Source organism: Tasmannia lanceolata, unplaced genomic scaffold (genome assembly GCF_043159265.1).
Source record: "Tasmannia lanceolata isolate RefF3 unplaced genomic scaffold, GAP_Taslan_0.1 ptg000006l, whole genome shotgun sequence".
In the NCBI taxonomy this organism is placed as follows: domain Eukaryota; kingdom Viridiplantae; phylum Streptophyta; class Magnoliopsida; order Canellales; family Winteraceae; genus Tasmannia; species Tasmannia lanceolata.
In genome coordinates this window covers 26211160-26237468 of record NW_027518683.1, presented here as the reverse complement: position 1 = coordinate 26237468, position 26309 = coordinate 26211160, and the positions used below count along the sequence as shown (strand labels likewise).

At 37.3% G+C, this 26309-nt stretch overlaps 1 protein-coding gene across 1 annotated transcript; it reads right to left on the bottom strand.

Moving 5' to 3' along the window:
- Nucleotides 1-20835: 20835 nt before the first annotated feature.
- LOC143878528 (glutaredoxin-C1-like) lies at nt 20836-21169 on the bottom strand. The gene has a single exon (XM_077380801.1). The coding sequence runs from the start codon at nt 21167-21169 to the stop codon at nt 20858-20860; it is 312 nt and encodes a 103-aa protein (XP_077236916.1). The 3' UTR covers nt 20836-20857.
- Between the last annotated feature and the right edge of the window lie 5140 nt (nt 21170-26309).

Sequence of the window (26309 nt, the reverse complement as noted above, 5' to 3'; positions counted from 1 at the left end):
CCAAATTACCCATAAGTCATGTTGAATGTGAAATTTTAGAACCAAAATTCTTCCCGAAAGCATTCGCTCCAAGCGTAAAATCAATTTGTCTCTTTGAAAAGCATTTCGCTCCAAGCGTAGAATCCAAATTCTTCCTGAAACCATTCGCTCCAAGCGTAAGATCAATTTTGTCTCCCAGAAAGCATTCGCTCCAAGCGTAGAACCCAAATTCTTTTTGAAAGCATTTGCCCCAAGCGTATAACCAAATTTTTCCCTGAGAGCATCCACTCCAAGCGTAAAACCAATTTTTCTTGATAACATTCGCCCCGAGCTTAGAAAGAGGAAATTTTTCTTCCTTAAAAGCTTTCGCCCCGAGTGTAAAACTAAAGTTTTTCCCAAGAGCATTCGCCCCGAGCATAGAAAGAACCAAAGTCCCTGGGGGTACCAAGCAAACAACCAAAATCCTTTTCGTTCAAGACCCCCAAGGCATCACTTTCTTCCAACAATTTGATCTTTTCAAAATCATTTTTCTTTATTCCTTTCTTCAATTTTGGGCCAGTCAAAATGTGTTGTCTGTTCAGCTTTGACATTCGCGCGACAAGCACGCTCTGCCAAAGAGGAGCATCTGTAGACACCCCATTTTGACCAGGCCCTAAACCCTCAATCTTTGTGCAAAACCTAACCAAACCAATGTTTTAAAACTCCACATTTCACCCCAAGGTAGGTTAGGGTCCCAACAAGGTCCCTGCAAAATTTTATCAAAATCCGAGCGTGTTTGCCTAGCGAACGAGCCGAGGTAAGTGTCGTAGTATAAGCTGAAAAGGGGTGTGAATTTATCCTGGAGGAGGGGTGAATTTACCCTGTGAAGGACGAACCTGGGCCGAATGGGACAAAAGTTACAGGCGCGCCATATCAATTTTTCGCGCGCCTTATCAATCAGGGTGCCAATATCAATTCTCAAAAATGCCTATAAATACTAATTTTCTCTCATTTTCTTAAAAAAAAGTCCGTGAGAAGAGAGAAGAGAGAGAAACTCTGCATTTTTAGAGAGAGAAAACGGATCTCAAATCCATTTTTCATCTTCTCCGGCAGGTTTTCCGACCGGATTGGCACTCCGATTATGTTCCTCCTTGTTGTTACCTCCATCTCTATCATCTTTTTCCCCCATTTTTCTCCTCAAACCCTAACTCCCCTCCGTACACCTTCTCCTCCGGTCATCTTCTCCGGCCGAATTCCAGCGAAGCTCTAGCCTGCACATATCTTCTATTCTCCTTCCTTTTCCTTCTTTAGGTTGTTGATTTCTTTTTTTGTTCTTTTCATCAGGCCTTAATCTAAACCCTAGCTTCAGCCTTAAAACTCTAGATCTCTTTCATTTTTAGGTTTTACAACCTTCGAAACTTTAAATCCGATCAAGCTTCAGCCGGAATTGTTCCTTGCCTCACTTGCCTTGATTTTCTAACCTTATTTTTTCCAAATTTCAGTTCAAAACCCTAGCTCTAAACCCTCGGATTTCAGATCTGTTGAGAAATACAATGATTCTCCTTTTCCTCTGACAAGTATGGTTATTTCCATTGATATATGCATATTTGAAGGTGAAATTTAGGCGAAGGAAGAGAGATCAATAAACAATAATTGCATAATAAAGATCTCAGATTGAAGTTTTCTTGAAGTCTGGTAATTTCTTATAGATATGAAAAATCTCATCTCTTTTGGTGATTTGTTCCTAAAATTCAAAGAATTGAAGTAATTGGCCTGAAGAGGCTAAATTCATATCCCTGACCGTGTTTCAGGTAAGCATGATATCTCTTTATCAAATCAAGAGTTTAAAAGAAATTGTAGACATTAAAGTCTGTTTAGATACTTCTTAATGTGTATTCTAGCCTAGAACTGCCATGTTTGTGTTATTTGTTATTAGGATAAGTTTCTCAATTATCTTGTTTAAATGTTTACACTAGTCAGTGTATTTTGTGTCTTTAGCATTCTTATGCTTAGGTATAAGAGTGTGTGCAGAAAATTTTATTCTGTTTATTTTCTGAGGAGCATAATGGATTGAGCCGTGCATTACATATAGGAATTTTATTCTGTTTAATGTTATTATGTCATTGCTCTTTATATAACCTGTTTATGAATGCTTGTGCTGTCATATGATATATGTGTTAATGATTTGTAAATGGAAAATGTTAACGGGGCGATGAAGGCGCTAGCCCAAGCCCAGTTTTAGAGGAACTTACCTGATGTGGTAGTACCCTCTGCTCTTATCTCTCCTTCTTTAGGTAGGGAGTTTGTAATCTTTTAGATGCACTTATACTATAGGTAATCCATTCATCGCAAGAGCGATGAAGGCATTAGCCCAAGCCCATCTTTAGAGAGACTTGCCTAGTCGTGGTAGTACTCCCTTCTTTCTTCTTTTCTCTCTATAGAGTTGCATAGTCTTTAGAAACCCTTAGAATTTGTCCTTGTTCATTGCAAGGGCAATGAAAGAGATATCTTGAGCCCACCTTTTAGGAGACAAGCTACGTCTCAGCAGATAGTCATGCCCATTTAGGGAGACAGGCTATGTCTCATACAGAGAATGTTCTATCCTTTAGAGACAAGCTTTGTCTCATTAGTGAGTCCATTCCTAGGAGACATGCCATGTCTCGTTAGCACCTCTCTTAGAGTCACCAGTTTGAGAGTCAGTCCTTTAGCATAGGAGTCTGTCTTTAGCTAGAGAGTCAATCTTTCAGAAGTCTGTCCTATCATCGTAGAGGTTAGGATTCTTTCCAACCTCTCATCAAATCATGTGATTTTTATCCACTCTTGCAAGGTATAAGATGTTGTCCAACCCTTGCAGAGTCGTGATTCTGTTTTTTTTCCCGCAAAGCATAGGATGTTGTCCAACCTTTGCGGGATATCAAGAGTCTGTCATACTCTTATGATGATAGGAATTTGTCCTCTTGAGTCAAAAACACTTGAAAATTCAAAAACATCTAAAAACCAAAAATCTCAAAAATATTGAGTCATTAAGAGTAGTTAGGAAATTCTGTTCCGAACTACATTGGCTTGATCCCTTTCAACAGGGTACGTAGTGCAGCTTAGGATCCACCTCCCAGGTCCAACCAAACCTTTAAAAATAAACATTTCAAATCTTCCAAAAATACAAAAATTCTTCAAAACCTTTTCAAAAAGATCTTCCCCTAGAGTTAGGAGTCTGCCCTAGCTGTTTGGGTTGTTTTAGAGTTAGGAGGTTGTCCTGATTTGTATTGATACGGTGTGTCATGTCGTGTGAGTGTCCCTAAAGTTAAGAGGCCTCAAGTTGATCGGTTAGACATTTAGTCAAACCGATGGCTAGATTAAGAAGCATATAGTTAGCCTATGGTTTCTTTATGATGCACAGCCTAGTTACACATAGGATGCAGGGCCCACCTGCATTAGCTTAAGGCTAATCAACTTGCATTAGTTAGGGCATATAGAGAGTCCAAAAAATTACAATTCACATGAACTTAAGTAATCATATAAAAAGCTTTAAAAACCAGTCGAGTCTAGTGGATCGAGTCTAGGATAGCGGTTCTAGATGGTTAGGCGTCGTAATTTAGAATAAGTCATCGAACTACGTTGACTCTGATTCTTCCCGAGGCCGGGATACGTAGCAGCCAGGGTGGATGGCCATTCTGGTCCGAGTCAAGTCCTGCATTAGAGTTTTAGGATTCGTCTTGTCCAGTCATGTATAGAGTTGATTTGTGTTGTGTGTTTTACTATTTTTTCTTACTTTCATGTACGGACCTTATACCTTTAGCTGTAGCATGCATGTGTTTGTACACTAGAACTTAGACACCAATTAGGTATGATACTCATAACCTAGTTATTCTCAGGTGACACTTCTTTCGTTTCTTTTATGTATGTTTATTAATCATCTCCGAGACATGCATGATTAGATAGACGTCTTCTCGGAGATATTCGTTCCCATTTCACATGACTTTCGCCCAAAACTCTTCAAAATTAATAAGTAAATGGCATAAGAGACCAGGTGCTTGCACTTGGGCGGACGAGGTGCTCTTCGGACCTTCCAAATTCGTAACCATGCATGAACCTTCTTTTATATCTCTGGTTATCCGTTGCAACAGAGCATGGTATGGGATCCAGGGCCCATTTCCTTGGATGGCGACTCTTCTTTGTTTAAGGTACACCTCGAATCTGCGCTAGTCCCCGAATCGAGAGGTATCTCACCTTATATCGCCACTCATGCTGTGAGAGGCACTTCTTTCGAGAGTTCCTTGGTAGAGCTCTCCATTCACGTGGATGATCCTGAGACTCGTGTGAAGCTCGTCCCCCGCCTCTCTCGGATCGGGGTCCACAGTTATTAGTTTTTTTTAATTAGCTTGGCTTTCCAAAAGAGTATATTGATTGTACCTTCTTTAAATGGCTCCCTGATGAGTATCCCAACCTCTTTGCCTCTCTTCCTTGGAGTTGATGGATTGTCGTAGCTGACATTTGTTGCTGATGATGAGACATCTCCCATTGGTGGTTCTATTTCTAAACATTGATCAATTGTTTCAAATTTGTAAGACAATATTTTTTATTTTCTTTTGCTAAAATAAATAAATAAAAGTATCTCGTTTACCTTCAATTGAAGAAAGTAATGCATTACTTTCTTCTGAGTAGTCGATGTTGAGTATTGAATGTATGCTAACACTTGAAATATCCAACAATGCCTGATTCTTCTCAACTGGTATAATGAAGATAAACTTCTTTCCAACATTTTTGCATAGAACCGTATTCATCAATTATGTATCTTCACCCTATTAAATAAGAATATTAATAAAGAAGAAAAATATAGGGTACAAAGTAAGGTGCAATTATTATTTTTATTATTCTTAATGTAAAAGTATTGTTGAAATTTAATTTGCTATAAATAAGATGGTAAGTACCTCAATTATCTGAGTTTTAAACTCTGCTGCTGACAGTTCAAGCATATATTCAGCCTCGTTATTAAACAACATTAAATCAATTGTGCCAGTATGGTCGACGACATTAACTTTAATCAAACACCTAAATTTTTTATAGAAAATGTCAGCATTACGATATTTCTTCTAATATACGAATTAATCACTTGTCGGGTATGTCCGATGGAAATTGATTTTTTTACCTCAAAATTGTATCGTCACTTTCGTACCCACAATGTTGACATTTTCTTGAGTCAGTTGCAGTCAAAATCCTCCTCTTGCATAAAACACATGCATCATAACAGAATAACAGTTCTGTTTTAATCCGATTCAATGTAGCCGTCAATATATAATATGATGCCTGCAAGTAGGGCTGCAACTCGAGCCGGGTTTTACCCGACCCGAAAATAGCCTGGGTTGGGTTCAGGTTTCATGGGTTTCGGGTCGAGCCGGGTTGAGCATTCAAAAGCCCGCATGAATCTCGAGTCGAGCCGGGTTTGAAGGGGCCCGACCCGACCCGACCCGAGTTACATAAGTTATAGTATGTACATTTTTTTCTATTGTTAGTTAAAAGTTAAAAGTGAAAACCCACGCACCCACTGTTATTGTATGTGAGTGTAATTTCTGCTTCTATGAGTTGAGTTGATTCAAGTGTTTGATTCAGCATTGTTTGATTGTAATTACAACATTGTTTGATTACAGCATTGTTTGATTACAGCATTGTTTGATTCAACTGTAATGTGAGTGTAATTACATCATTGTTTGATTCAAGTGTAATGTGAGTGTAATTACATCATTGTTTGATTCAAGTGTAATGTAAGTGTAATTTCTGCTTCTATGAGTTGAGTTGCCTTGCCAAACAAGAATTTTCCTTAAAAAATTGCGTCAACGTGAAAAAACCCGACCCGACCCGACCCGACCCGAGATATTTCTCGGGTAGGGTTGGGTTCTCCAAAACCCGACCCGCCCGACCCGAGTTGCAGCCCTACCTGCAAGTAAAGAATTGAATTGTTAATAATGGGACAGTAGCTTAATGATATAGAAATTGAAATTCATGTAAATATTGAAGGAAATGTTGTTTACGTTTGCTGGATGCTGGCGCAATTGATTATATATTTCATTTGTAGCAATCCTCTTTGTGATCGGGAATGTAAACATACTGTTTAGTGGTGATGACGAACTCAATATACGAAGTAAGTATGTACGTGTTTTTTCATCAGAGTTCAACCTGGGAAAAAGAAATTATTTCTGTAATTTTTTAACTATGTGGGAAATGCAGTTAGAAATTCTTATGGAAGTAATATTTTTTTACCATGAACGCAATTGATCAGCTCCGAAGTTGATTGGGTCAATTGTAGTTGTTGTGTACGCTGTACTTGAGAGAGAGATCCCTACGATAAAGTTTAATTAAATAATCATAATTGTATATGTGTCGGAAAAGATAAAGATTATTAATATAATGCAATTTATATATATAATATATAGATATATATAGATAGATGAATATATACCTTGATATTCCATTATCCTAACGGACTTTGCTACCACGACATTCTGTAGTACAGGTAGTTGAATTGAATCAGTTGTCAGTTCTTCAGTTTTTTATCCCCATAACGTCAATATAACCGAGAAGTTGTTGTATTCATAATGAGGAAGAAACTGTTGGTAAGCTGTATTTGAAGCAAATATTGGCAATCATATTGGGAAATAAATTATCTATTGTACCTTTGGTCAATGAGGATAATATCTCGCTTTCTAGTGATTGTGTTGACTCTTGTTTTGATAAGTTGCACAGTACCAACATATAAGATAACTGCCAAAATATCTATTGAAAGGGGCAAATATTATATTGGGTATTGGAAATTTTAACTGATGTAATTTCATAAGCATTTCATATAGTGTATTATAGAAGTTGTAGAAGATACCAATTAAGTCATGGGAACGACTGCTATTCTGACAAGCAACTTTTAACGGGATGAAGTAGTCAATAGGCATTCCTTCTTTGTCAAATTGAGTAATTCTGGTATGTCTCGTCAGAAGCAGTTGATATGGGTGATTGACTATTTTGTGCTACTGACTAAGTTCTCGGACAGTAACGTTATCGATATAATAAAACATATTTTCTTGCAGCAAGTCTCTGTACCTAACATAAGGGATAAAAATAAGTAAAACTTGAATTCCAAACTATAGAATAAGGAAAGGCATTTGTTCCTCAATATAGAAATCTCAAGTAATGTATACAATTTTTTTTGTAAGTTGGAATAAAATATACCTGCTCATCAATTAGAATAATCATTGATACTTGCCCGCTTCCTCAAGGTATTCTAAATTCATGTATGCGTAAAACTTGTTTAACCCAGCTTTATATACTCCAATATGGTCTACTCTAATGTATGTGTTCAAACAGAGTATACATTCTTCAAGGTGTGAAGAGAAATTAGTTGTGTAACAATAGTCGCATTCCATAATAGAGTTTTTTTAAAGAAAAATATAATATGGAAGATGAAAATCACGTAAATTTTACTTCCAATTATTCAAATTATTTGAGGAATTTTTAATGCAATTTGTTATAAGTTTTCTAGAAGTTCTTTGAAAACAATATTCCTTGTGTATCCTTCTTTTAGATGCTCTTTCTCACATAACAATATTATAAGTGCTGATGGAGAGGTTGCATGTGATAGTGCGACATACAATTGTCCGTGGGTAAAGATAGGTTTTGGTAACTTTTGATAAAGTTTATAGTCATCGCAAAGGCAATTTTTAAAGGAAATTGTTTTCTTTTGAATGTAAATGGTAAGTTATTAGAGGAAGGTGACATAACAAATCTTGGAATACAATGTATTTCACCTTTATTTGTTCCTATAATAATACTTGCTCGAATTGTTCGACTTTCTAATCCAAGAACAATCATTCAAGTTCCGTTGCATAATCCAACGGATGGATTCAAATTTCTTAGCAATATAATAGGTACACCAATCTTTAATTGTAAGCAATGTTTTGCTATTTTTGGTAAATCTAGAGAGTGCAAATATTCAGGTGTTGGTCGGAATTGGGAAGAATATGCATCTTTTTTGTCAGAAATTGCAGAGTCAACACTTAAATATGTTTTTATTTCACCAGGCAGGGTTTCTAACATTAGGAAACTATATGATCAACATCTTCATTCCTTGGTGCTAATATAGCTCGTTCTTGGAGGTAACTATCGTTATATAAATTAACCGAGAAGTTGTCGTAAACAACTCAATTAAATGTGCTATTCCAGCGTAATTATCATCTACCAACATATGATCAGAAATTTTTATCCAATCATCGTCTGGGTGGCCATCAATTGATATTGTAGACACTGTTCCATTGCCAACTTGAAGGACCCAATTTGCAAATGAAGACATTGTGGTAGTTTCTGTAGATGGTAAACTTCCTTGGCATAGACGCATGTTTCTAAGTAGATAGAATAATTTACAATGTTCCCATAGCTAAGATCTTTGTAAGCAAGCAACTACAATAACTTCTCCCCTAGCTTTGGGAATAACAGGAAGTATTTGTTTGAAATCACCTCCGAGGACAACAGTTTTTCGGCCAAAAACTTTCTGATTTTCATTTGAATCTTTTTTTTAAATATCTCTTAATGTACGGTCAACAGATTCAATTGCATATCGATGTATCATTGGAGCTTCATCCCAAATAATGAGGTCGGTCTTTTTAATCAGTTCTGCTAATTCTGATTGTTGTGGAATCGTGCATGTAGAGGTATCTTTTATGTCAAGTGGGATCTTGAAACGGGAGTGAGCAGTCCGATCACCAGATAGTAATACTGCAGCTATACCTGAAGAAGCTATACTTAATACAATTTTTCCATAGCTTCGCATCTTATATATTAATTTCTCCATAAGTATGTTTTGCCTATGCCTCCACTTCCATATACAAAGTAAAAACCACCTTTCTTATGAATACATGAGTTGATGACCATGTTGAAGATTGTGATTTGATCAAAATTTAAAGCTTTGTGCAAGTGGTCAAATTCAATTTTTGACTCCATTTCATCATAGTTTGATTCCTCCCAAATTAATTTGTTTCCATATTTGGTTCTACTCTCTTGTGTTGGCATAGGCATAAGAGGGTAAGCTGAAAGACTTTTTCCACTACAATTTAGAATTGTTTTTATCTCTTCCAATGCCATATCTTGTACTACATGCATAGGCAATGATAATGATGGAATTTGTAAATGTAATCGGGTTCTTGATTGTAAGTCATCTGAAAGAGACTCAAAGTGAGTTTCCCATAATATTAATGGGTTTACTCCATTACATGATATTAATATTGATACAAACAAATGCCGAAGTTGTCGACCAGTAGCCCATACAGATGCTTCTGCAAGTGCCTCATGTCATTCATTATCGTCGTCTAATAAACCCAGGGAGCTACACGCACTTCTGAAATCTTCATATACAATGCCATTGACTCTGCGTATCTGTTCGTAACTCAAGCTGCCTCGTACAATACTTAGTAGCATTCACAAATAATATCGTTCACCTAACGATGGATGTGCCAATAGCTCTTTTTTTCTTACGCCGATGCCACTCTTTCTCCTTTCTATCCCAAACCCAAGTAGTTGAGAGTTCTGTATACTTCAATTTCCTTGCATCCTCATACCTTTTATTTGTTATTATCCATTTTGTAAACATTGTTACTCAAATGTTTGGGTTCTCAATTAGTTCATGGGGGTCATCATTGTCATTGAACACTATGTATTGTTCTTTTGGTAGATGAAATTGCAGACGCTCGACAAATGGCTGAAGTCCTAGTAATTCAAATTCAAAAATTCTCCAACACATTTCTGGTGCAGATACATATCTACAGTCTAGGTATTGTTTTATTTCATCTGTATTTTCATCCGAATTAATATTTGATTGCACAATTTCTAAAGAATTAGTTTCAAGAACTGAAGTAGCTCTGTCGGGACCTTTATGAAGGTATTTGAACAAATACTTAATGACCTTCGTTTTAGCACAAAGCTCGACATTAATATGTGAATTATACTTCATTATAAGCGCTCGGTTGTATGGTACAGCCCATCGATTATCTACTCTATGGTCTTGCACCATTAGATGTTGGCCATCATCTCTTCGACGGTAGATAGGGAATCCAGCGTCATCAATAGATGTACTGTTATTGAATTTCTTAAGATATTTTTTTGAGCAAACGTCTTTGACCATACACGGGGAGCTACGGTTGGTAATCCCACATGGACCATGGATCATTGTTCTTAAAACAATTTCAAAAAGATGTGGGTCACTTTCTTTATCAGGAAGTTCAGCGGAAATGAAATTGTCAATTTTTCTGCTGTGACAATCATGTCTTTATTTGCTAAAGTTAGCAAAATATGCACATGTGGTAGGCCTCTCTTCTGGAATTCAACGACATGGATATCTGCATTTAAGTAATGTTAATGTAGGGATTGTTAGTAAAGCTACAAAACAATGTTTGATAAATTTGCAAGGTAAAAATATGTTGTTCAGGAGAAATTTCATTGAAGACAGTGGGAATCATCTATTACCTGCAACAACTGTTCCGAAAACTCTTTTGGTGCGAAGGTCATTTATAAGTTGTTTTTTTTTTTAATGTTGAATACTTTGGCTACTCTTCAACCTTCTGTCCTGGAATTAATTGCAAAGCAGCGGTAATTTCTTCCCACTTGGAGTTGCAAGTAAATGTTATGAATAAATCAGAAGGGCCATACCATTGACAAATTGCCATTGCATCTTGGAATCCTCGTGCCATATAGCGAGGTCCTCCTGTAAATGCCGATGGAAGAATCACTCTCTATCCAATGTTTCTGGCATCATGATCTCCGCTCTCTACATCACCTTGTAAACCTTGGTAGATATCTCCACGTACTTGTTTTTTTATTTTGGCGCACCCATTGAAGTCTTTGTTCTTCAATAGCTGTGTAAGCATCAACCACAAATTATTGGAAAAGACGGCCAGATTTAATTAATTTCCTTACTTCTTTTGGCCAATACTGAATTCGGTAAGCATAAAACTCTCGCATGCTAACAGTTTGCCTGGACAGTCGAGTAGAACTGAGGTCATACCTTATTGGTATATTTGTTCGCCATCCGTCTTCTCTAAATGGAAAAGCAGAGGATATTGCAATGGCATATAGGAAGGATGACATTCACTTATTCTCTTTAGAAATCCTTCACTATTACATATGACAACATCACGATTTTGAACAGCTTCAAATCCATCACCAACTAGCAACTTCAGAAACAGTTGGTAAATTATATTGCCTACCATCTCGGGATCTTTTCTCCATCAGACAAATACGTAGGTCTACCATATTATTGTTTGCTAAGTAATCTTTTGCATATCGAAAATTCTGAACGTATGGATTTGTTTTGTCAAGCATCTGTCTTAATTTCCTTACAACTTCCTCATCCACACAGAAACGCCCGTCATGAACGTGTACAACAGTCATTCTATTTCTAGTCTCATCTTTAGGCTCATATATATATATATATATATATATATATATATATATATATATATATATATATATATATATATATATATATATATATATATATAGTTGTGCAAACATCGATTTGCAATTAGGTCTAGGCAACAATGAACCAATTCTATGGTAATTTGCATCAGATATTCTAAAAGAATATGGGCTTCTACCATCAGTGACACTGGAGTCAATAACAGCACCCATTGAAGTGAAATTGAACATAGAGTTGTATGCCCGAATAAGTTTCTTAAAACATGTTTGTGCAGTATCATATTTCCTGTTGTGCAATTCATCTAAATATTGTGGTGGTTCTAGAAGTGAAGGCAACTTAATTTTACCATCTTGGCAACATATAGTAAACCTTATAAAAGGACTCTGCCAAAAAGAGGTCAATCTTTCTTCATACCACATCACTGCTCCACACATTCGACATGTTACATTTGGGACACCAAAGTTCCATGTTTCTTTGAATGCATAAGGTTGTCGTCGTGTTATCAAACAACTCTCTGTAAGATTTCCTGGACAAACGTAAGAGAAGATGAATTATGTTACTTACGTATTTGCTAAATAATGTTGAAATTATTAAAGTTTATTATTTTTTATTGGTCAAACCTTGAGAACAGCTCCGTTCCCCGTCTAAGTAGCCATGATCGTTTAGTAGTATGTCGGTTGCACTGTTATGTATGTATGCTTCATCGGAGTTTGGAATATCTTCATTTGTACCAATCCAGTTTCCTATCTGAAATTCTGGTTCCGAGTAATGGTCGCCTCTTGGCATTATATGTGCTCTTTCAAATTGTAATTCTGAGGAGTCATGTTGAATGTGCATCGAGATGTTTTCGTAGCGTTCGACTTGGAAGTCGTCAGTATCTCTTGGCGCAAATGAACCTCTTGATGTGGTACTTTGTATAATACTCATCGGTCATTGTTCCGTGTTTACATGTGTTGACTTCTTCATGTGTAATTGCCTAATCCTTAGCGAACGTCTTAATTTGGGATCATTTGTTGCCAATTTGTCATCTTTTGTAAGGAAAATAATGAATTAATTTTTAAATCGTCGAAGTACGTAAATATATTTGTAAGATCATCTTTAATGATTGTGTAAGAAAATACTGAACAATAACGAATGAATCAATATCGTTCTTTTGAAGAGAATGACATTAACCAAACAATTACGAATTGATAGCAGACAAAGCAATCCATAACACATGTTATCAACGTGAGGTCCAAATATTAACAGAAATTCCAAAACTAACTGCAGGTATACTAATTTTGTGATGCAGCATACAAACAATTACAACATATTCATTGTAACAAAATATTAATTGCTGACCATATTGTAATAGCCTTAGTAAATCGGATGTCAATCAAATCAAGCGACTTAGGCATTCAGAAATGATAAAAATAATAAGGCAATATATGTAAAGGAAATGAACCCATCCCTTCGTAATAGTTGTATGGTGAAAGTAACTGTAGTCAGGAACGGCTGTGAATTTTAAGAGAAGTAATTCATCAGTATCTGCCGAACGAAGAGCCCCATTGTAACTGGTTAGCCCTGAGCAATTTCGTACCCGACGACTTCAAAGTTTGAGTTCTCGTACTGCTTGTATGTATTCGAACACTGCACTGAGCTACACAATTGGAACAGAAATGTGTAAGGCTATGACCATCAAAGTATTATTAACAAGTAATCACAAAGTCTAAAATTGTGAAAGTAATAGAGACTGGAAGAGGGCATGAAACTCATTGCAGCTCGAATTTAGCATTACAAAATCATCAACCTAAACAAAAGATGTTGTATCATCTGTTGCATGTTTTAAGTATGTAGCAGCAGAGTTTTTTTTTTAAGCAATTAATATTTTTTTATCGATTATCATAAGGAATTCTTTAACCACTTCCATTTTTTAAAGTATTGTAGCAGAAGAGAAGTGCGACAATGTAGTTCTTATGAGTTTAAAAGACTAATCATATATAAATATTAAAATAGGCATTAAAGGAACTTCATGTCTAGGTGGTGTACATGAATTTATAAAAGCCCATCATCTTTCTCAAAAAACTACTTTATTACGGCGTGGGGATTTTAAGAGACCAGAAATTTTATTGTGAAATCTTAATATATTCTTGAAAACATTATACCATACACACAACCTTTAGATAGCGCTAGTTGATTCTAAAATTTATATCCTTGTTCGTCTTGTTTGCAACTCGTGGTCCCATAAAAAAGAATGAAAAGAATATGCAGAGAACACCTTTGGGAGAGAATTGTTTCGTTACATTGATCTTTGTGTATATATACACTTTACATTTCCATCCTCTAGCCTAGGGATAAAGATAGAAACAAATTAAACTATATATCTAGTATTTGGTAATACTTCTATTACAGTAATATTGCATCTAATTTACAATATTTACAGCCAATGTTGCAGCTAATCTGCCAAGATTTGGAGCCATAATTTTGGGCATCTTACAACGGCTATTTTGGACTAGTTATTCCTCCAACACATTGTTGCCATTCTTAACACTCCTCCTCAAGTTGGAAGGTGTATATTAAGTACACCCAACTTAATATACACGAATGAGGTGACAGTCAAGCTCTATATGTTTTGTTCTTTCATTAAAAACTGGATTCGCAGCAATGTGTAGGGCTGCTTTATTATCACAATGAAGTAAAGCTGGCTGTGGATGCTCCACCTTAAGATCGTTTAGCACATACTTTAACCATGTGATCTCACAACATGTTGTTGCCATGGATCTATATTCAGCCTCAGCCGACGAGCATGAGATAGTTGTTTGTTTCTTGGTCTTCCAAGAAATTGGTGAATTACCAATAAATATGCAATATCCAATGACTGACCTATGAGTATCTCTACAACGTGCCCAATCTGCGTCACAGAATGCTCTCAATTGAATCGTACTAGAGGCTGATAAGAAGATTCCTTGTCCAGGCGTTGCCTTGATGTACCTTAGTACTCAATGTGCAGCGTCCAAATGTGGCATACATGGCTTTTCCATGAATTGGCTCAGTACGTGTACCGCATACACAAGATCAGGTCGTGTAATAGTTACGTAAATCAGCCAGCCTACAAGTCTTCGATACGAAGAGGGATTTTTCAGAAGATCCCCATCAGATGCATTAAGCTTAAGTTTTGTTCCATAGGAAACTTTGCTGGCCGTGCCCCCAAGAAACCACCGTCTTCAAGGATTTCCAACGCATATTTTCTTTGTGACAAACATATTCCTTTCTTCGAGCGAGCCACCTCAATCCCTAGAAAGTATTTCAAAATGCCAAGATCCTTGAGTTTGAAATGATCATTTAAGAACCGCTTAAGCTGTTGAATGTGTTCCAGGTTGTTGCCAGCTAAGATTATATCATCAACGTACATAAGTACAATGGTGATGCTTTCTCCGTTGGATCGGACGAATAGAGAGTAATCGGCCCTTGACTGCTTATATCCCGCATCAAGAAGAGCTGATGAAAATTTTATGAACCATTGTCTGGATGCTTGTTTCAATCCATACAACGATTTGTTAAGTTTGCACACCCTTGTCTCCCCCTTTCGGCCGAATCCTGGAGGAAGAGTCATATACACATCTTCTTTGAGATCACCATGCAAAAAGGCGTTGTTGACGTCAAGTTGGTGGAGGTGCCAACCCTGAATGGCAGCGACGGCAAGAAGAACTCGCACGGTGACTAATTTAGCAACCGGAGCAAAAGTTTCTTGATAGTCGAGGCCCTCTTTTTTATTGTATCCCTTTGCAACCAAACGGGCCTTATAACGTTCGATCGTGCCGTCGGAATTGTATTTGATTTTGTAAACCCATTTGCAACCAATGGGTGCTTTGCTAGATGGAAGCGTAGTTAAGGTCCAAGTGTGATTGGACTCGAGAGCATCTATTTCATCTTTCATAGCATCTCTCCATCTTGGGTCCTTAACAGCTTGGATGAAGGTACGAGGTTCTGTCTCAACAGAAATGGAGGCTACAAAAGCACGATGAGTGGAAGATAAATGTTCATATAAGAGAAAATTGGATAAGGATGTGCAGTACTTACATGTTTAACCAGCACTGAGTTTGACGATTGAGATGGTTGGGACGGAAGGCCAGGCCCAACATGGTAATCACGCAAATAGCTTGGTGGTTGGACAGCCGAGTGGACTTTCGGGTTGCTTGTGGCAGTGGGGCCAAATGGGGAGGAGAAGAAGGCGGGTTAAGCATGTCACTCAGGTCAACATCATTGCTAGGAGCAAAGTGAGTGTGGTTGGAAGAAGGATTCGACGGATGATTTATATGATCAGAAGGCATGGTTGTGTTTGGGCTCTTGGGTGAGCCCATAGGTGCGACGGGAGTTGAAGGGTACATCATCTGGAGTAGGACAAGTCAAGACTGGGTGGGGCTGAGCTATCTCATTTGGACTAAAAGGAAATTGGTCTTCAAAGAAAATGACATCACGTGAAGTAAATATCTTGTTGGTGTCAAGTTCATAGACCCTATACCCCTTTTGACCATATGGGTAGCCAAGGAATATGCAACGTGTAGCACGTGCATCAAACTTAGAGGGCTTCCTATCAGGTGTTGAAGCAAAACACAAACACCCAAAAACTCTGAGATGACTATATGAAGGTTTCTTATTGAATAACATTTCATAAGGTGATTTTCCGGATAGAATGGGTGTAGGATTACGATTTATTATGTATGCAGCAGTTAGGACTGCATTCCCCCAAAATGGTTTAGGTAAGTCAGCTTGAAATAATAAAGTGCGGGCCACATTAAGGAGGTGTCGGTGCTTCCGCTCCACCACGCCATTTTGTTGTGGAGTGGCGTTGCAACTAGAATGGTGTATAATTCCCTTTTCCACGTAGAAATTTGACATGTCAAACTCTTTGCCATTGTCGCTCCGAATGATTTTAACCTTGTGAGAAAATTGGGTTTCAACCATTTGCACGAAAGATATGAGCAAATGTCAAGTCTTAAATTTGTGTCTCATTAAGAATACCCATGTGCAACGAGTGTAGTCATCAACAATTGTGAGAAAGTACCGAGCACCAGAAAGTGATGGTGTGTGATAGCCTCCCCAAATATCAACATGCAACAACTCAAAAGGAATTTTAGTTGAAATGGCACTAAGAGGAAATTCAAGTCGTGCTTGTTTAGCTATAGGACAAATAGAACAAAAATCAACACCAGAACTTTCTATTTCAACAACTTTATTAGAAAGAAAATGTAAAGCTTTATTCGACAAATGTCCTAAGCGGCGATGCCATAAGTGGGAGGAAAATGATGTTGCTAAGTTGCACATTGCACTTGAAGGATCATTGAGGTAGTAGAGGCCATCCCGCTCAGTTCCCTTCCCAATCGTCATCCTCGAGTGTCGGTCCTGGATCACACAAGAGTTAGTAAGAAACATGATTGAACAATGAGAGTCGTGTGTGAGTTTACTAATAGAAATGAGATTAAAGTGAAATGAAGGAACACATAGGACATTGTTCAAAGTGAACCACGGAGAGAAAATGATTGAACCAACGTGCATGACGGGAGCCAATGTTCCATTAGGAAGCCGTACAGTTCAGTTTTGAACTGGAAAAACTGAACTGAGGTAAGTGGGCGAGCGAACCATGTGATCCGTCGCTCCACTATCAATAATCCATGGAGAGGGATCAAGGGAGGAAAGGAGACCAATAGCCATACCTGATAGGTTTGACACCAATGGTGTGCTACTTGCATGATTTACCATGAAAGAGGGCTTCTTGGTGCTATTATGGAGCATAAACCGAAGCTGTTGACCTTCTTCTTGGGTAAAGAAGAACCCGCTAGAGTTTTGTGGCTTATTGGCGGAACTAGATGCATCTGCATGATTCACATTGGATGAAGTTGTTTCTTTGTGAAGACGATGTCCCGGTGGATATCCAACCAAACGATAGCATTTGTCGATTGTGTGACCCACCAAATTACAATGATCACACGTAGGTCGATTAGCACCACCTTTCTTTTTACTAGAATATTTAGCATTTGCAATACCTTTAGTAGCAAGGGCTGTTGCTTCCGGGAGAGTAGACCCAGTATAGGAGATTTCTCGCTGACGCTCTTCTTGCAGCATTAATGAGTAAGCACGATTGATTGTCGGTAGGGGCTCGATGAGTAAAATCTGACCACGGATTGTTGAATAGGACTCATTAAGACCCATGAGAAATTTCATGGTCCTTTGACGTTGTTGGTACTTTAGAATCTCCTTCATTGCTCCACATGAACAAGAAGGTATTCGACATAAGGCAGACAATTCATCCCATAGTCCTTTCAACTTGGTGAAATAAGCAGCAACAGACATGGTTTCTTGACTCAGATTAAGAACTTCTCTCTCGATCTAGAAGACATGTGGTCCATTGACTTGAGAAAAACGTTCTTTCAAATCCGTCCAAACGTCATGTGCTGAATCACAATAGATGACACTGGCTGAGATCTCGTTAGAAAGAGAGTTCAGTAACCAGGAGTTGACCATGTTGTTGCAACGGATCCATTGCTGCAATTCTACCTTCGAAGAATTGCTTGGTTTCGGAATAGACCCGTCAATGAACCCGATTTTGTTCTTGGCAGACAATGCTATGATCATAGCACGACTCCATGTGCTGTAGTTGTCGCCGCTTAATGGTTGTGCAACTAGCACCACACCCGGCTGATCGGAATGGTGGATGTATAGAGGATGTTGGGGATCCTCATATTTGGTCAATGGTTGGGTGTTGATGTCTAGTGTGTTCTCTGCCATGGAATGATGAAAAGAAATGACGGAAATGCGTCTGAAGTGTCAAAGACAATAAAAGAATGTGACGGAGATGCGTCACACACAATGGAGAAAGTGCCGGAAATACGCACTAAAACGATGGAAATGCGTCGAAGGTTTACCCAAGGAGCATTTGCTCTGATACCATGATAAGAATATGCAGAGAACACCTTTGGGAGAGAATTGTTCCGTTACATTGATCTTTGTGTATATATACACTTTACATTTCCATCCTCTAGCCTAGGGATAAAGATAGAAACAAATTAAAATATATATCTAGTATTTGGTAATACTTCTATTACAGTAATATTGCATCTAATTTACAATATTTACAGCCAATGGAAGAAAGTGCCAGAAATACGCACTAAAATGACGGAAATGCATCGAAGGTTTACCCAAGGAGCATTTGCTCTGATACCATGATAAGAATATGCAGAGAACACCTTTGGGAGAGAATTGTTTCGTTACATTGATCTTTGTGTATATACACACTTTACATTTCCATCCTCTAGCCTAGGGATAAAGATAGAAACAAATTAAACTATATATCTAGTATTTGGTAATACTTCTATTACAGTAATATTGCATCTAATTTACAATATTTACAGCCAATGGAAGAAAGTGCCTGAAATACGCACTAAAACGACGGAAATGCGTCGAAGGTTTACCCAAGGAGCATTTGCTCTGATACCATGATAAGAATATGCAGAGAACACCTTTGGGAGAGAATTGTTTCGTTACATTGATCTTTGTGTATATATACACTTTACATTTCCATCCTCTAGCCTAGGGATAAAGATAGAAACAAATTAAACTATATATCTAGTATTTGGTAATACTTCTATTACAGTAATATTGCATCTAATTTACAATATTTACAGTCAATGGAAGAAAGTGCCGGAAATACGCACTAAAACGACGGAAATGCGTCGAAGGTTTACCCAAGGAGCATTTGCTCTGATACCATGATAAGAATATGCAGAGAACACCTTTGGGAGAGAATTGTTTCGTTACATTGTTCTTTGTGTATATATACACTTTACATTTCCATCCTCTAGCCTAGGGATAAAGATAGAAACAAATTAAACTATATATCTAGTATTTGGTAATACTTCTATTACAGTAATATTGCATCTAATTTACAATATTTACGGTCAATGGAAGAAAGTGCCGGAAATACGCACTAAAACGACGGAAATGCGTCGAAGGTTTACCCAAGGAGCATTTGCTCTGATACCATGATAAGAATATGCAGAGAACACCTTTGGGAGAGAATTGTTTCGTTACATTGATCTTTGTGTATATATACACTTTACATTTCCATCCTCTAGCCTAGGGATAAAGATAGAAACAAATTAAACTATATATCTAGTATTTGGTAATACTTCTATTACAGTAATATTGCATCTAATTTACAATATTTACAACCAATGTTGCAGCTAATCTGCCAAGATTTGGAGCCATAATTTTGGGCATGTTACAACAGCTATTTTGGACTAGTTATTCCTCCAACACATTGTTGTCATTCTTAACAGAATCGGAAAGGGCAAAAGGATAGATGACATAACAACACCAAAGAGAATTACACTTATTACTGCCCTGAGCTGATATGTACACCCTCTTTGATATATACACTCCTTTTTCTATACTTTCAACCCATGAATCTGCATTTCTGTCAATGTAAAATGGGAGTAAAACAAAATTTATGCTCTTTTTTAAGTGTAAAAATGGGCGTAAAATTTGTTTACACTCGTCTTACATAGAAAGAAACGGAGCCTCAACGTAAAATGGGTGTAAAACATTTGTTTTACATCCATTTTTTCACTTAAAATGCACATTAAATTTGTTTTACTCCCATTTAGTGTTCAAAGAAATGCGGCCTTAAAATGTGCATAAAATTTGTTTTATGTCTGTTTTACACTGAAAGAAACAAAGCCTACAGGGAGCCCCCTTTCTTAGCAAATCCACTCTCTTTTGTTTGTCTTCTCCTGAAAAATGAAGATAAGGACAAACAAAAGGAGGCATACAACCATTTTTAGGAAATGACAAACAAGAAGGGGTGAAATGATGGAAAAGGTGTGGGGGAATATCATTTCCCTTTATTTTATTTTTTTAATTTTTTAATGGAACGTTATAGTAATCTAGTTTCCATGGTGAAGAGATTGAGGAGACAACAGTGTATATTACTTATTAAACAACCCTTAGAAAATTCAAAATCTCACTTTTTTTAGATCACAATTAGGAAAGGGGACACATAAAGGACTCAATTATGGTAACCTGAATTCTAGTTATCTGAATAGTGGGTCTAAGAGTGACAATCGCTATTTTGATTGTTACATGTATGATATTAAATATAGTTGGAATAATCCCATTAATAGTTGCATTGACAGTTATCTTCATTCTGAAATCAGTATTGAGAGTTATATTTCAAGTAGTAGCGACAATTACGGTGACAGTTAGTCATCTGTTGATCATCCTTCCCAACGCATCGGAACGTGGTGGATATAATAGATACCAATCATTATGAAAATCTTTCACGCTCCATCCCTGTTTTCGAACACAAGCCACTTTCTTTCCTTTAAAAGATGCAACAAGTGTTGATACCGTCCAACTTCTATACATCTTCTACACATAAACTAATTCTTCTAACATGGTATCAGAGCATTCTTTCTACAACCAGATAGCACCCGCTTTTTTGAGAAGCGGAATGAGATTGCAGCTGAGGTGGAGAGACATAACTTTGTCGGTACAGCCTATAAGCTTACCTTCTATGAACACGACAGGCACGGATGGGCTACGACCTAGTAAACTATTGAGTGCCTTCTCCATTTCCCTTCCTTTGTTATCCTCGTCAAGCTCATAGATGGCCGGGTTAACCCCGAGCTCGCAGAAGAGCTTGTTGATGGCATGGCACATGCAACAAGAGCTCATGCTAAAAATCACTGCCGCATTTTGGGAGGCCAATCTCAACACCCTCTCCATCACTAAAAATGGAAGGTGGTGTTCTTGACGCCCTTACAAGAAATCGAACTCAAATTCTTTGAAATACAGATGATTTTGGATAGAATACATATAATTGGAGTTTTTTCAGTTAGCACTGTAAATAGAGATGAACAAGTCGCAAGAGTTCTACAATGAAAAAGTGCTAAAGAAGAGGAGATATGAAGAAAATAAAAATCCTAAAATGGGTGGTGAAGAAATTCAAGAAAAAGCTCGACACCGATCGAAAACGAGCAAAATCTACTTGAATTTGGATAGAATATGTTGGATTGGAGGTTTTTTTCAATGGAGAGTAAGTTAGCTATGTAAATAGGGATGAACAAGTAGCTAGAGCTCTACAATGAAAGATGAGCTGAAGAAGAGGAAAATTGGAAGAAAATACAAATCCTTTGATGGGTTGTGGAGAAATTTAAGTAAAAATTTGGGAGAGTGAGATCAACCTTATATTTCTTTGTGGAAAGTGTATGGGACGTATGGGATTTGGAGGAGATAGTAAGCTTGTTTGAGACTTTGAATACACGAAGGCTTTGGTGTGATGAAGTCGAGGTGGAAGGGAGAGTTATTTATAGGTGCTTATGGGTATGGTGGATTGCATTATTTTAATGGGACAATAGAAAAAGGTAATGTTCGATTGATATTTAGGTGCATGCCCAAATTACTCGTATCATTTCTTTATTGCGGCCCAACTTGGGAATTTGAATAAAATATTGCAACGTATAAATAGTTTTATGGTACGGACATGCTGAAATATACGACGACCGTAACATCTTCTATTATAATATGACTAAAATGCACTTAGCTTAGACTTTTTCTTTTGATAATGATACGTTCTTATTTTGATAATCACACTCCTTAATAGCAACTAGTAGTCTTTTTGGAATTTTAATGGCCTTTACTTGTAGAAGAGGATAAGAGGAGTGCTATTATTATTATTATTATTTTGAACGGTAGGACTGCTACCGTAAATTAAGGGAGTGTGGGTATCAGTTCCATCACAGGCTACTATGTTGTCTATGTATTTTGATCTTCACACCTCTTATATTGATATTAACACCCATCTCTTTATTTTATTCTCTTCATTTCGCATTGTAATCTATTTATCTTTTTTTTTTAGCTTTTTTTTTTCAAAAACAGGAAAAACGGAAGACGAAAACCAATTATTAGACTCAAAATCTAGGGGTGCAACTCAGGTCAGGCGGATCGAGTTTTTAAAAACCCTACCCTACCCTACCCGAGAATTATCTCGGGTCGGGTCGGGTCTAATTTTTTACAGGAAAACTCGAGATTCCTGAACCCGACCCTACCCAAGATAGTTTCTCGGGTCGGGTTTTTCATTTTTTTTGCGTAGGATAGTGACTAATTTTAAAGATTGCAGGAAAAAAAAAATCTTCACACCAAAAATTTCTAAAGTCATCAAGTATATAACTTTAAGGACACTATATTTTCACATAACAGACATGGTCACCTCAATCAAAACAATTGTATCAATATATTGGAAAATAATTTTCTATGTTATTCAAGAGATATTTAAGAAAGTCACAGTGCACCCATATGAGTCGGGTCGGGTTTCGGGTTTTTTTTCTTTAAACCCGGCCCTACCCAAGATTGAGTCGGGTTTTCCAATTTAAAACCCGACCCTACCCAAGATCTATGATTTCTAAACCCGACCCATGTTATTTTCGGGTCGGGTCGATGCGGGTCGGGTAAAACCTGACCCAAGTTGCAACCCTATCAAAATCAATAATCAATTCGGGGAAGCCATTAAAGAAGAAAAGACAAGCTGAGTTTGTGCAATTATTAAGCATGGTTGTGCCAATATCAGTGGCCGAAATTTATATCTAAATAATTTTTAGAGGTGTTTAGAAAGGCCGCTCAACTCTTTAAATATTGACTGGAGTGATGTTATTGAAACAATGGAGTGCGGATATCAATTCCCTGTAAATATTGTAAACTTTTGCTCCTCAAGCTTATTAAAGCTAGGGACAATCCCACAAGGCATTTCACAGACGAGCTGTTGCATAAGATAGCAGCCACATAAGCTCATATTTTGTCATATTCATTTAATTCCTATGAGGTTTATGCTCTCTCATGCAACAGCCGGCCCGCGAAATGCCTTCTGGGATGGTAACATGCACTGATTTTAGAAGCAGAAAGTTATTTCCAAGGTTTGAAATTTCGGTTTTGGTTGAAATTTCGGTGTAATTTTAAATTTTCGGTATAAATTTCAGTTTCGGTGTCATGGAAATTTTATGACTCCCCTTTTCCTGTAATAAGATTCGCATCCAACTCATGAAAAAGAAGTGAAAAAAGATTAAAAATTAAGGGAATTTTGCCAAAACATGGGACTTTTCTTTTGACAATAATTTCTGCTTTTCATTCCTTAATTAAACTGTTGACGTTGAAGCGATTTCATGTTTTCAATGACCATTAAGGGGCCGTTTGGATACGCCGATTTTAGAATCCAAGATTTCTTCAAAATTGTAGCTAAGAGACAAGAGAAGAAGCGGACCAGCCGTCGTTTTTTACTTCTCACCCTTCTTTTCGTCAGTAAGAGAGCAGCAGATCCTCCCATATTTCCAGATTTTAGAAATCTCAGGATGCAGGAGAGATTTTTAAAACCTAAATTTCTCACTTAAAATCCAAGAAATGCTGTCAGCACAGCATACATCTACTTGATCATGAATGCTCTTTTACACTGTTTTCAAACTAAAAACCTGGATTCTAAAATCTGCATATCCAAACGGCCCCAAGGGTATGGTTTGGCGTTTGATCACTGGGGAAAGAAACACAACGTAGCCTAGGCAACCAATGTATAGTTTATGAACGTTACTATATAGACGATAGAGCATGTGTAAAAGACTTTAGAAAATCTTTCTAGAGTGTGAGTTTCCAAAATTAATGATTTTCTTATTCTTATGGAGTTACCCAGAATAAGTTCCTAAAAGCAAATACCATATATGACGCCCGGGTCAATCCCTTCTTGTCAACTTTGCATCCATAAATTATAAAATAAATAAATAAAGGCATTTTAAATACTATTATACAGACCATAGGGGTGATCCAAAACCATCCAAACCTCTATAGATCGGATGGTTGGGACCATCCTAGAGAAATTAATGATTTTTGGGACATAGCCTATCTACGTTGTTGCCCATCAAATGGACGGTTTGGATCATCCTATGGTGTAGACAGTTTGAAAAAATACTGAACTATACAGGCTCACACCATATATATAGAATCTCCTATTATACATATTTGCATTGATGTCTTTGAACCACTATTACTAGAGGCATTTCAAATTGCTGTACGGAAATTCTGAACCACTTGGTATTGCTCGGAGTCTTTATTCATTGTGTAGGAATTCTCCTATTCTCAAATGTTTTAGATAATAATTAACTAAGGCCATGTTTGGGAACCAAGATTTTTATTTTCATGGAATATTAATTTACCAAGTGTTGAGGAGAGTGGGGGGAGGGAGAGAAATGAGGACACTGAGTGGGAAGATGGTGCAAAGTAGCTGAAAAATAAGGAACACAGAAACTCTATTTTGAGGAGAGTTTTTCTTTTCCCTGATTTTCACCACTTCTCACGCTCTCCCACCTTGTTCCTCTCCCACCACTTGAAAAAACTAATACGCCAACAATATTAATTAGGGATTTGCTAGGCACCACCACAGATGGCATTTTTCGGTTGGGCTGTTGCATGTGAGAGCAGCCTCCTCAGATGAATTAAATGAGTAATACAAAATCTAAGCATGTGTGGCTGCTCTCACAAGCAACAGCCCAGCCACAAAATGCCTTCTGTGATGGTCCCTAACAAATCCCTATTAATTAATTTGATAATTATACTTATTACCTTATTAAACACTTTTGCAACCTTTAATATAGTTGATTAGGAAGAGTAAATACAATGGGAAGGATATATGCACCCCCTTTTCTTCCCCGGGACAATCCCCTCTATTGCATTTATGATTCCTCTTGTTGAGAAAATCCGCCGGGCAATCCGATCTGATCGTGCACAAATTTAACGGAAAGTAAAATAAACCAAGCCACAAGAGATGAACACCAAGATTTTACATTGTTCGGCCAAGCCTAGTCCACGGGCGAGAAACACGATCTTCCACTATGATAAAAACAATATACAAGGATTACAATGGATTAATCACCAACCCTCAAAGCCGTAATCCTTTCCTTGCTCTCTCAAACCCAAGACCGTACAAGAGAAACCCAAAAGAGAAAATCCCAAGAGAAAAGCCTTAGAAGAAACTCCAAGAGGAACTCAAGAAAAAACCCAAAGAATAACCAATTATATTCTTCCTTCTCTCTCCCTCTTTTTCTCTCTCTCTTCTCTCTTTTTCTCTTTCTCTCTCTCCCTCTCTTGTTTCGCCTCCCCCTTTTTCTCTCTCTCTTCTCTCTTTTTCTCTTTCTCTCTCTCCCTCTCTTGTTTCGCCGCACAAAGAGAAATCACCCTATTTACATTTTATACATAGGTTTTCTAAAAACCTAAAACAGAAACTTTCCAAATTGCCTTTGCCTTCCACCCAAGTAACTCACCCGGGTGGGAAATAAGGCAACTTTCCAACAATCCTCTTTTACACTACAGGCTTACTTGTGATATCACCGAGTTTTTATATGGTGTGTGGCCTTATAGTCCGGTATTTTTCAGAATTTGCTCTACGGCCCACTCCATATGATGATCCAAACTGTTAATTTGCTTGGCCAAAGCGTAAATAGGTTGTGCTCCAAAAATCATTTCCAAAGGATGATCATAACCCTCCGGATAGAAGGAAAGCCCATTATAGAAACCTCGATAGATCGGAGGGACTATAAGGCTACACATCATATAAGATCTCTAATAAATTTAATTTTAAAGCCATTCTATCATGATATATCGCAAATTTCAAGTAAAATTTCATTTTACAGATATGTTTAGTGTATGATTAAGCTGTTCTTGGGATTGGATATCCTGTTAGGATAAGTTTATCTTGAAATTATTCTGTCCTATGTTCATCCAAGAACAAAGGTCTACCTGAGTAGAATATAGATAGATCAAAGGGGTATTTCCATCATCTCTAGAAAAATCTACAAGGCTAATATCTATCTTTTGGTGGGCCTTTTGCTAT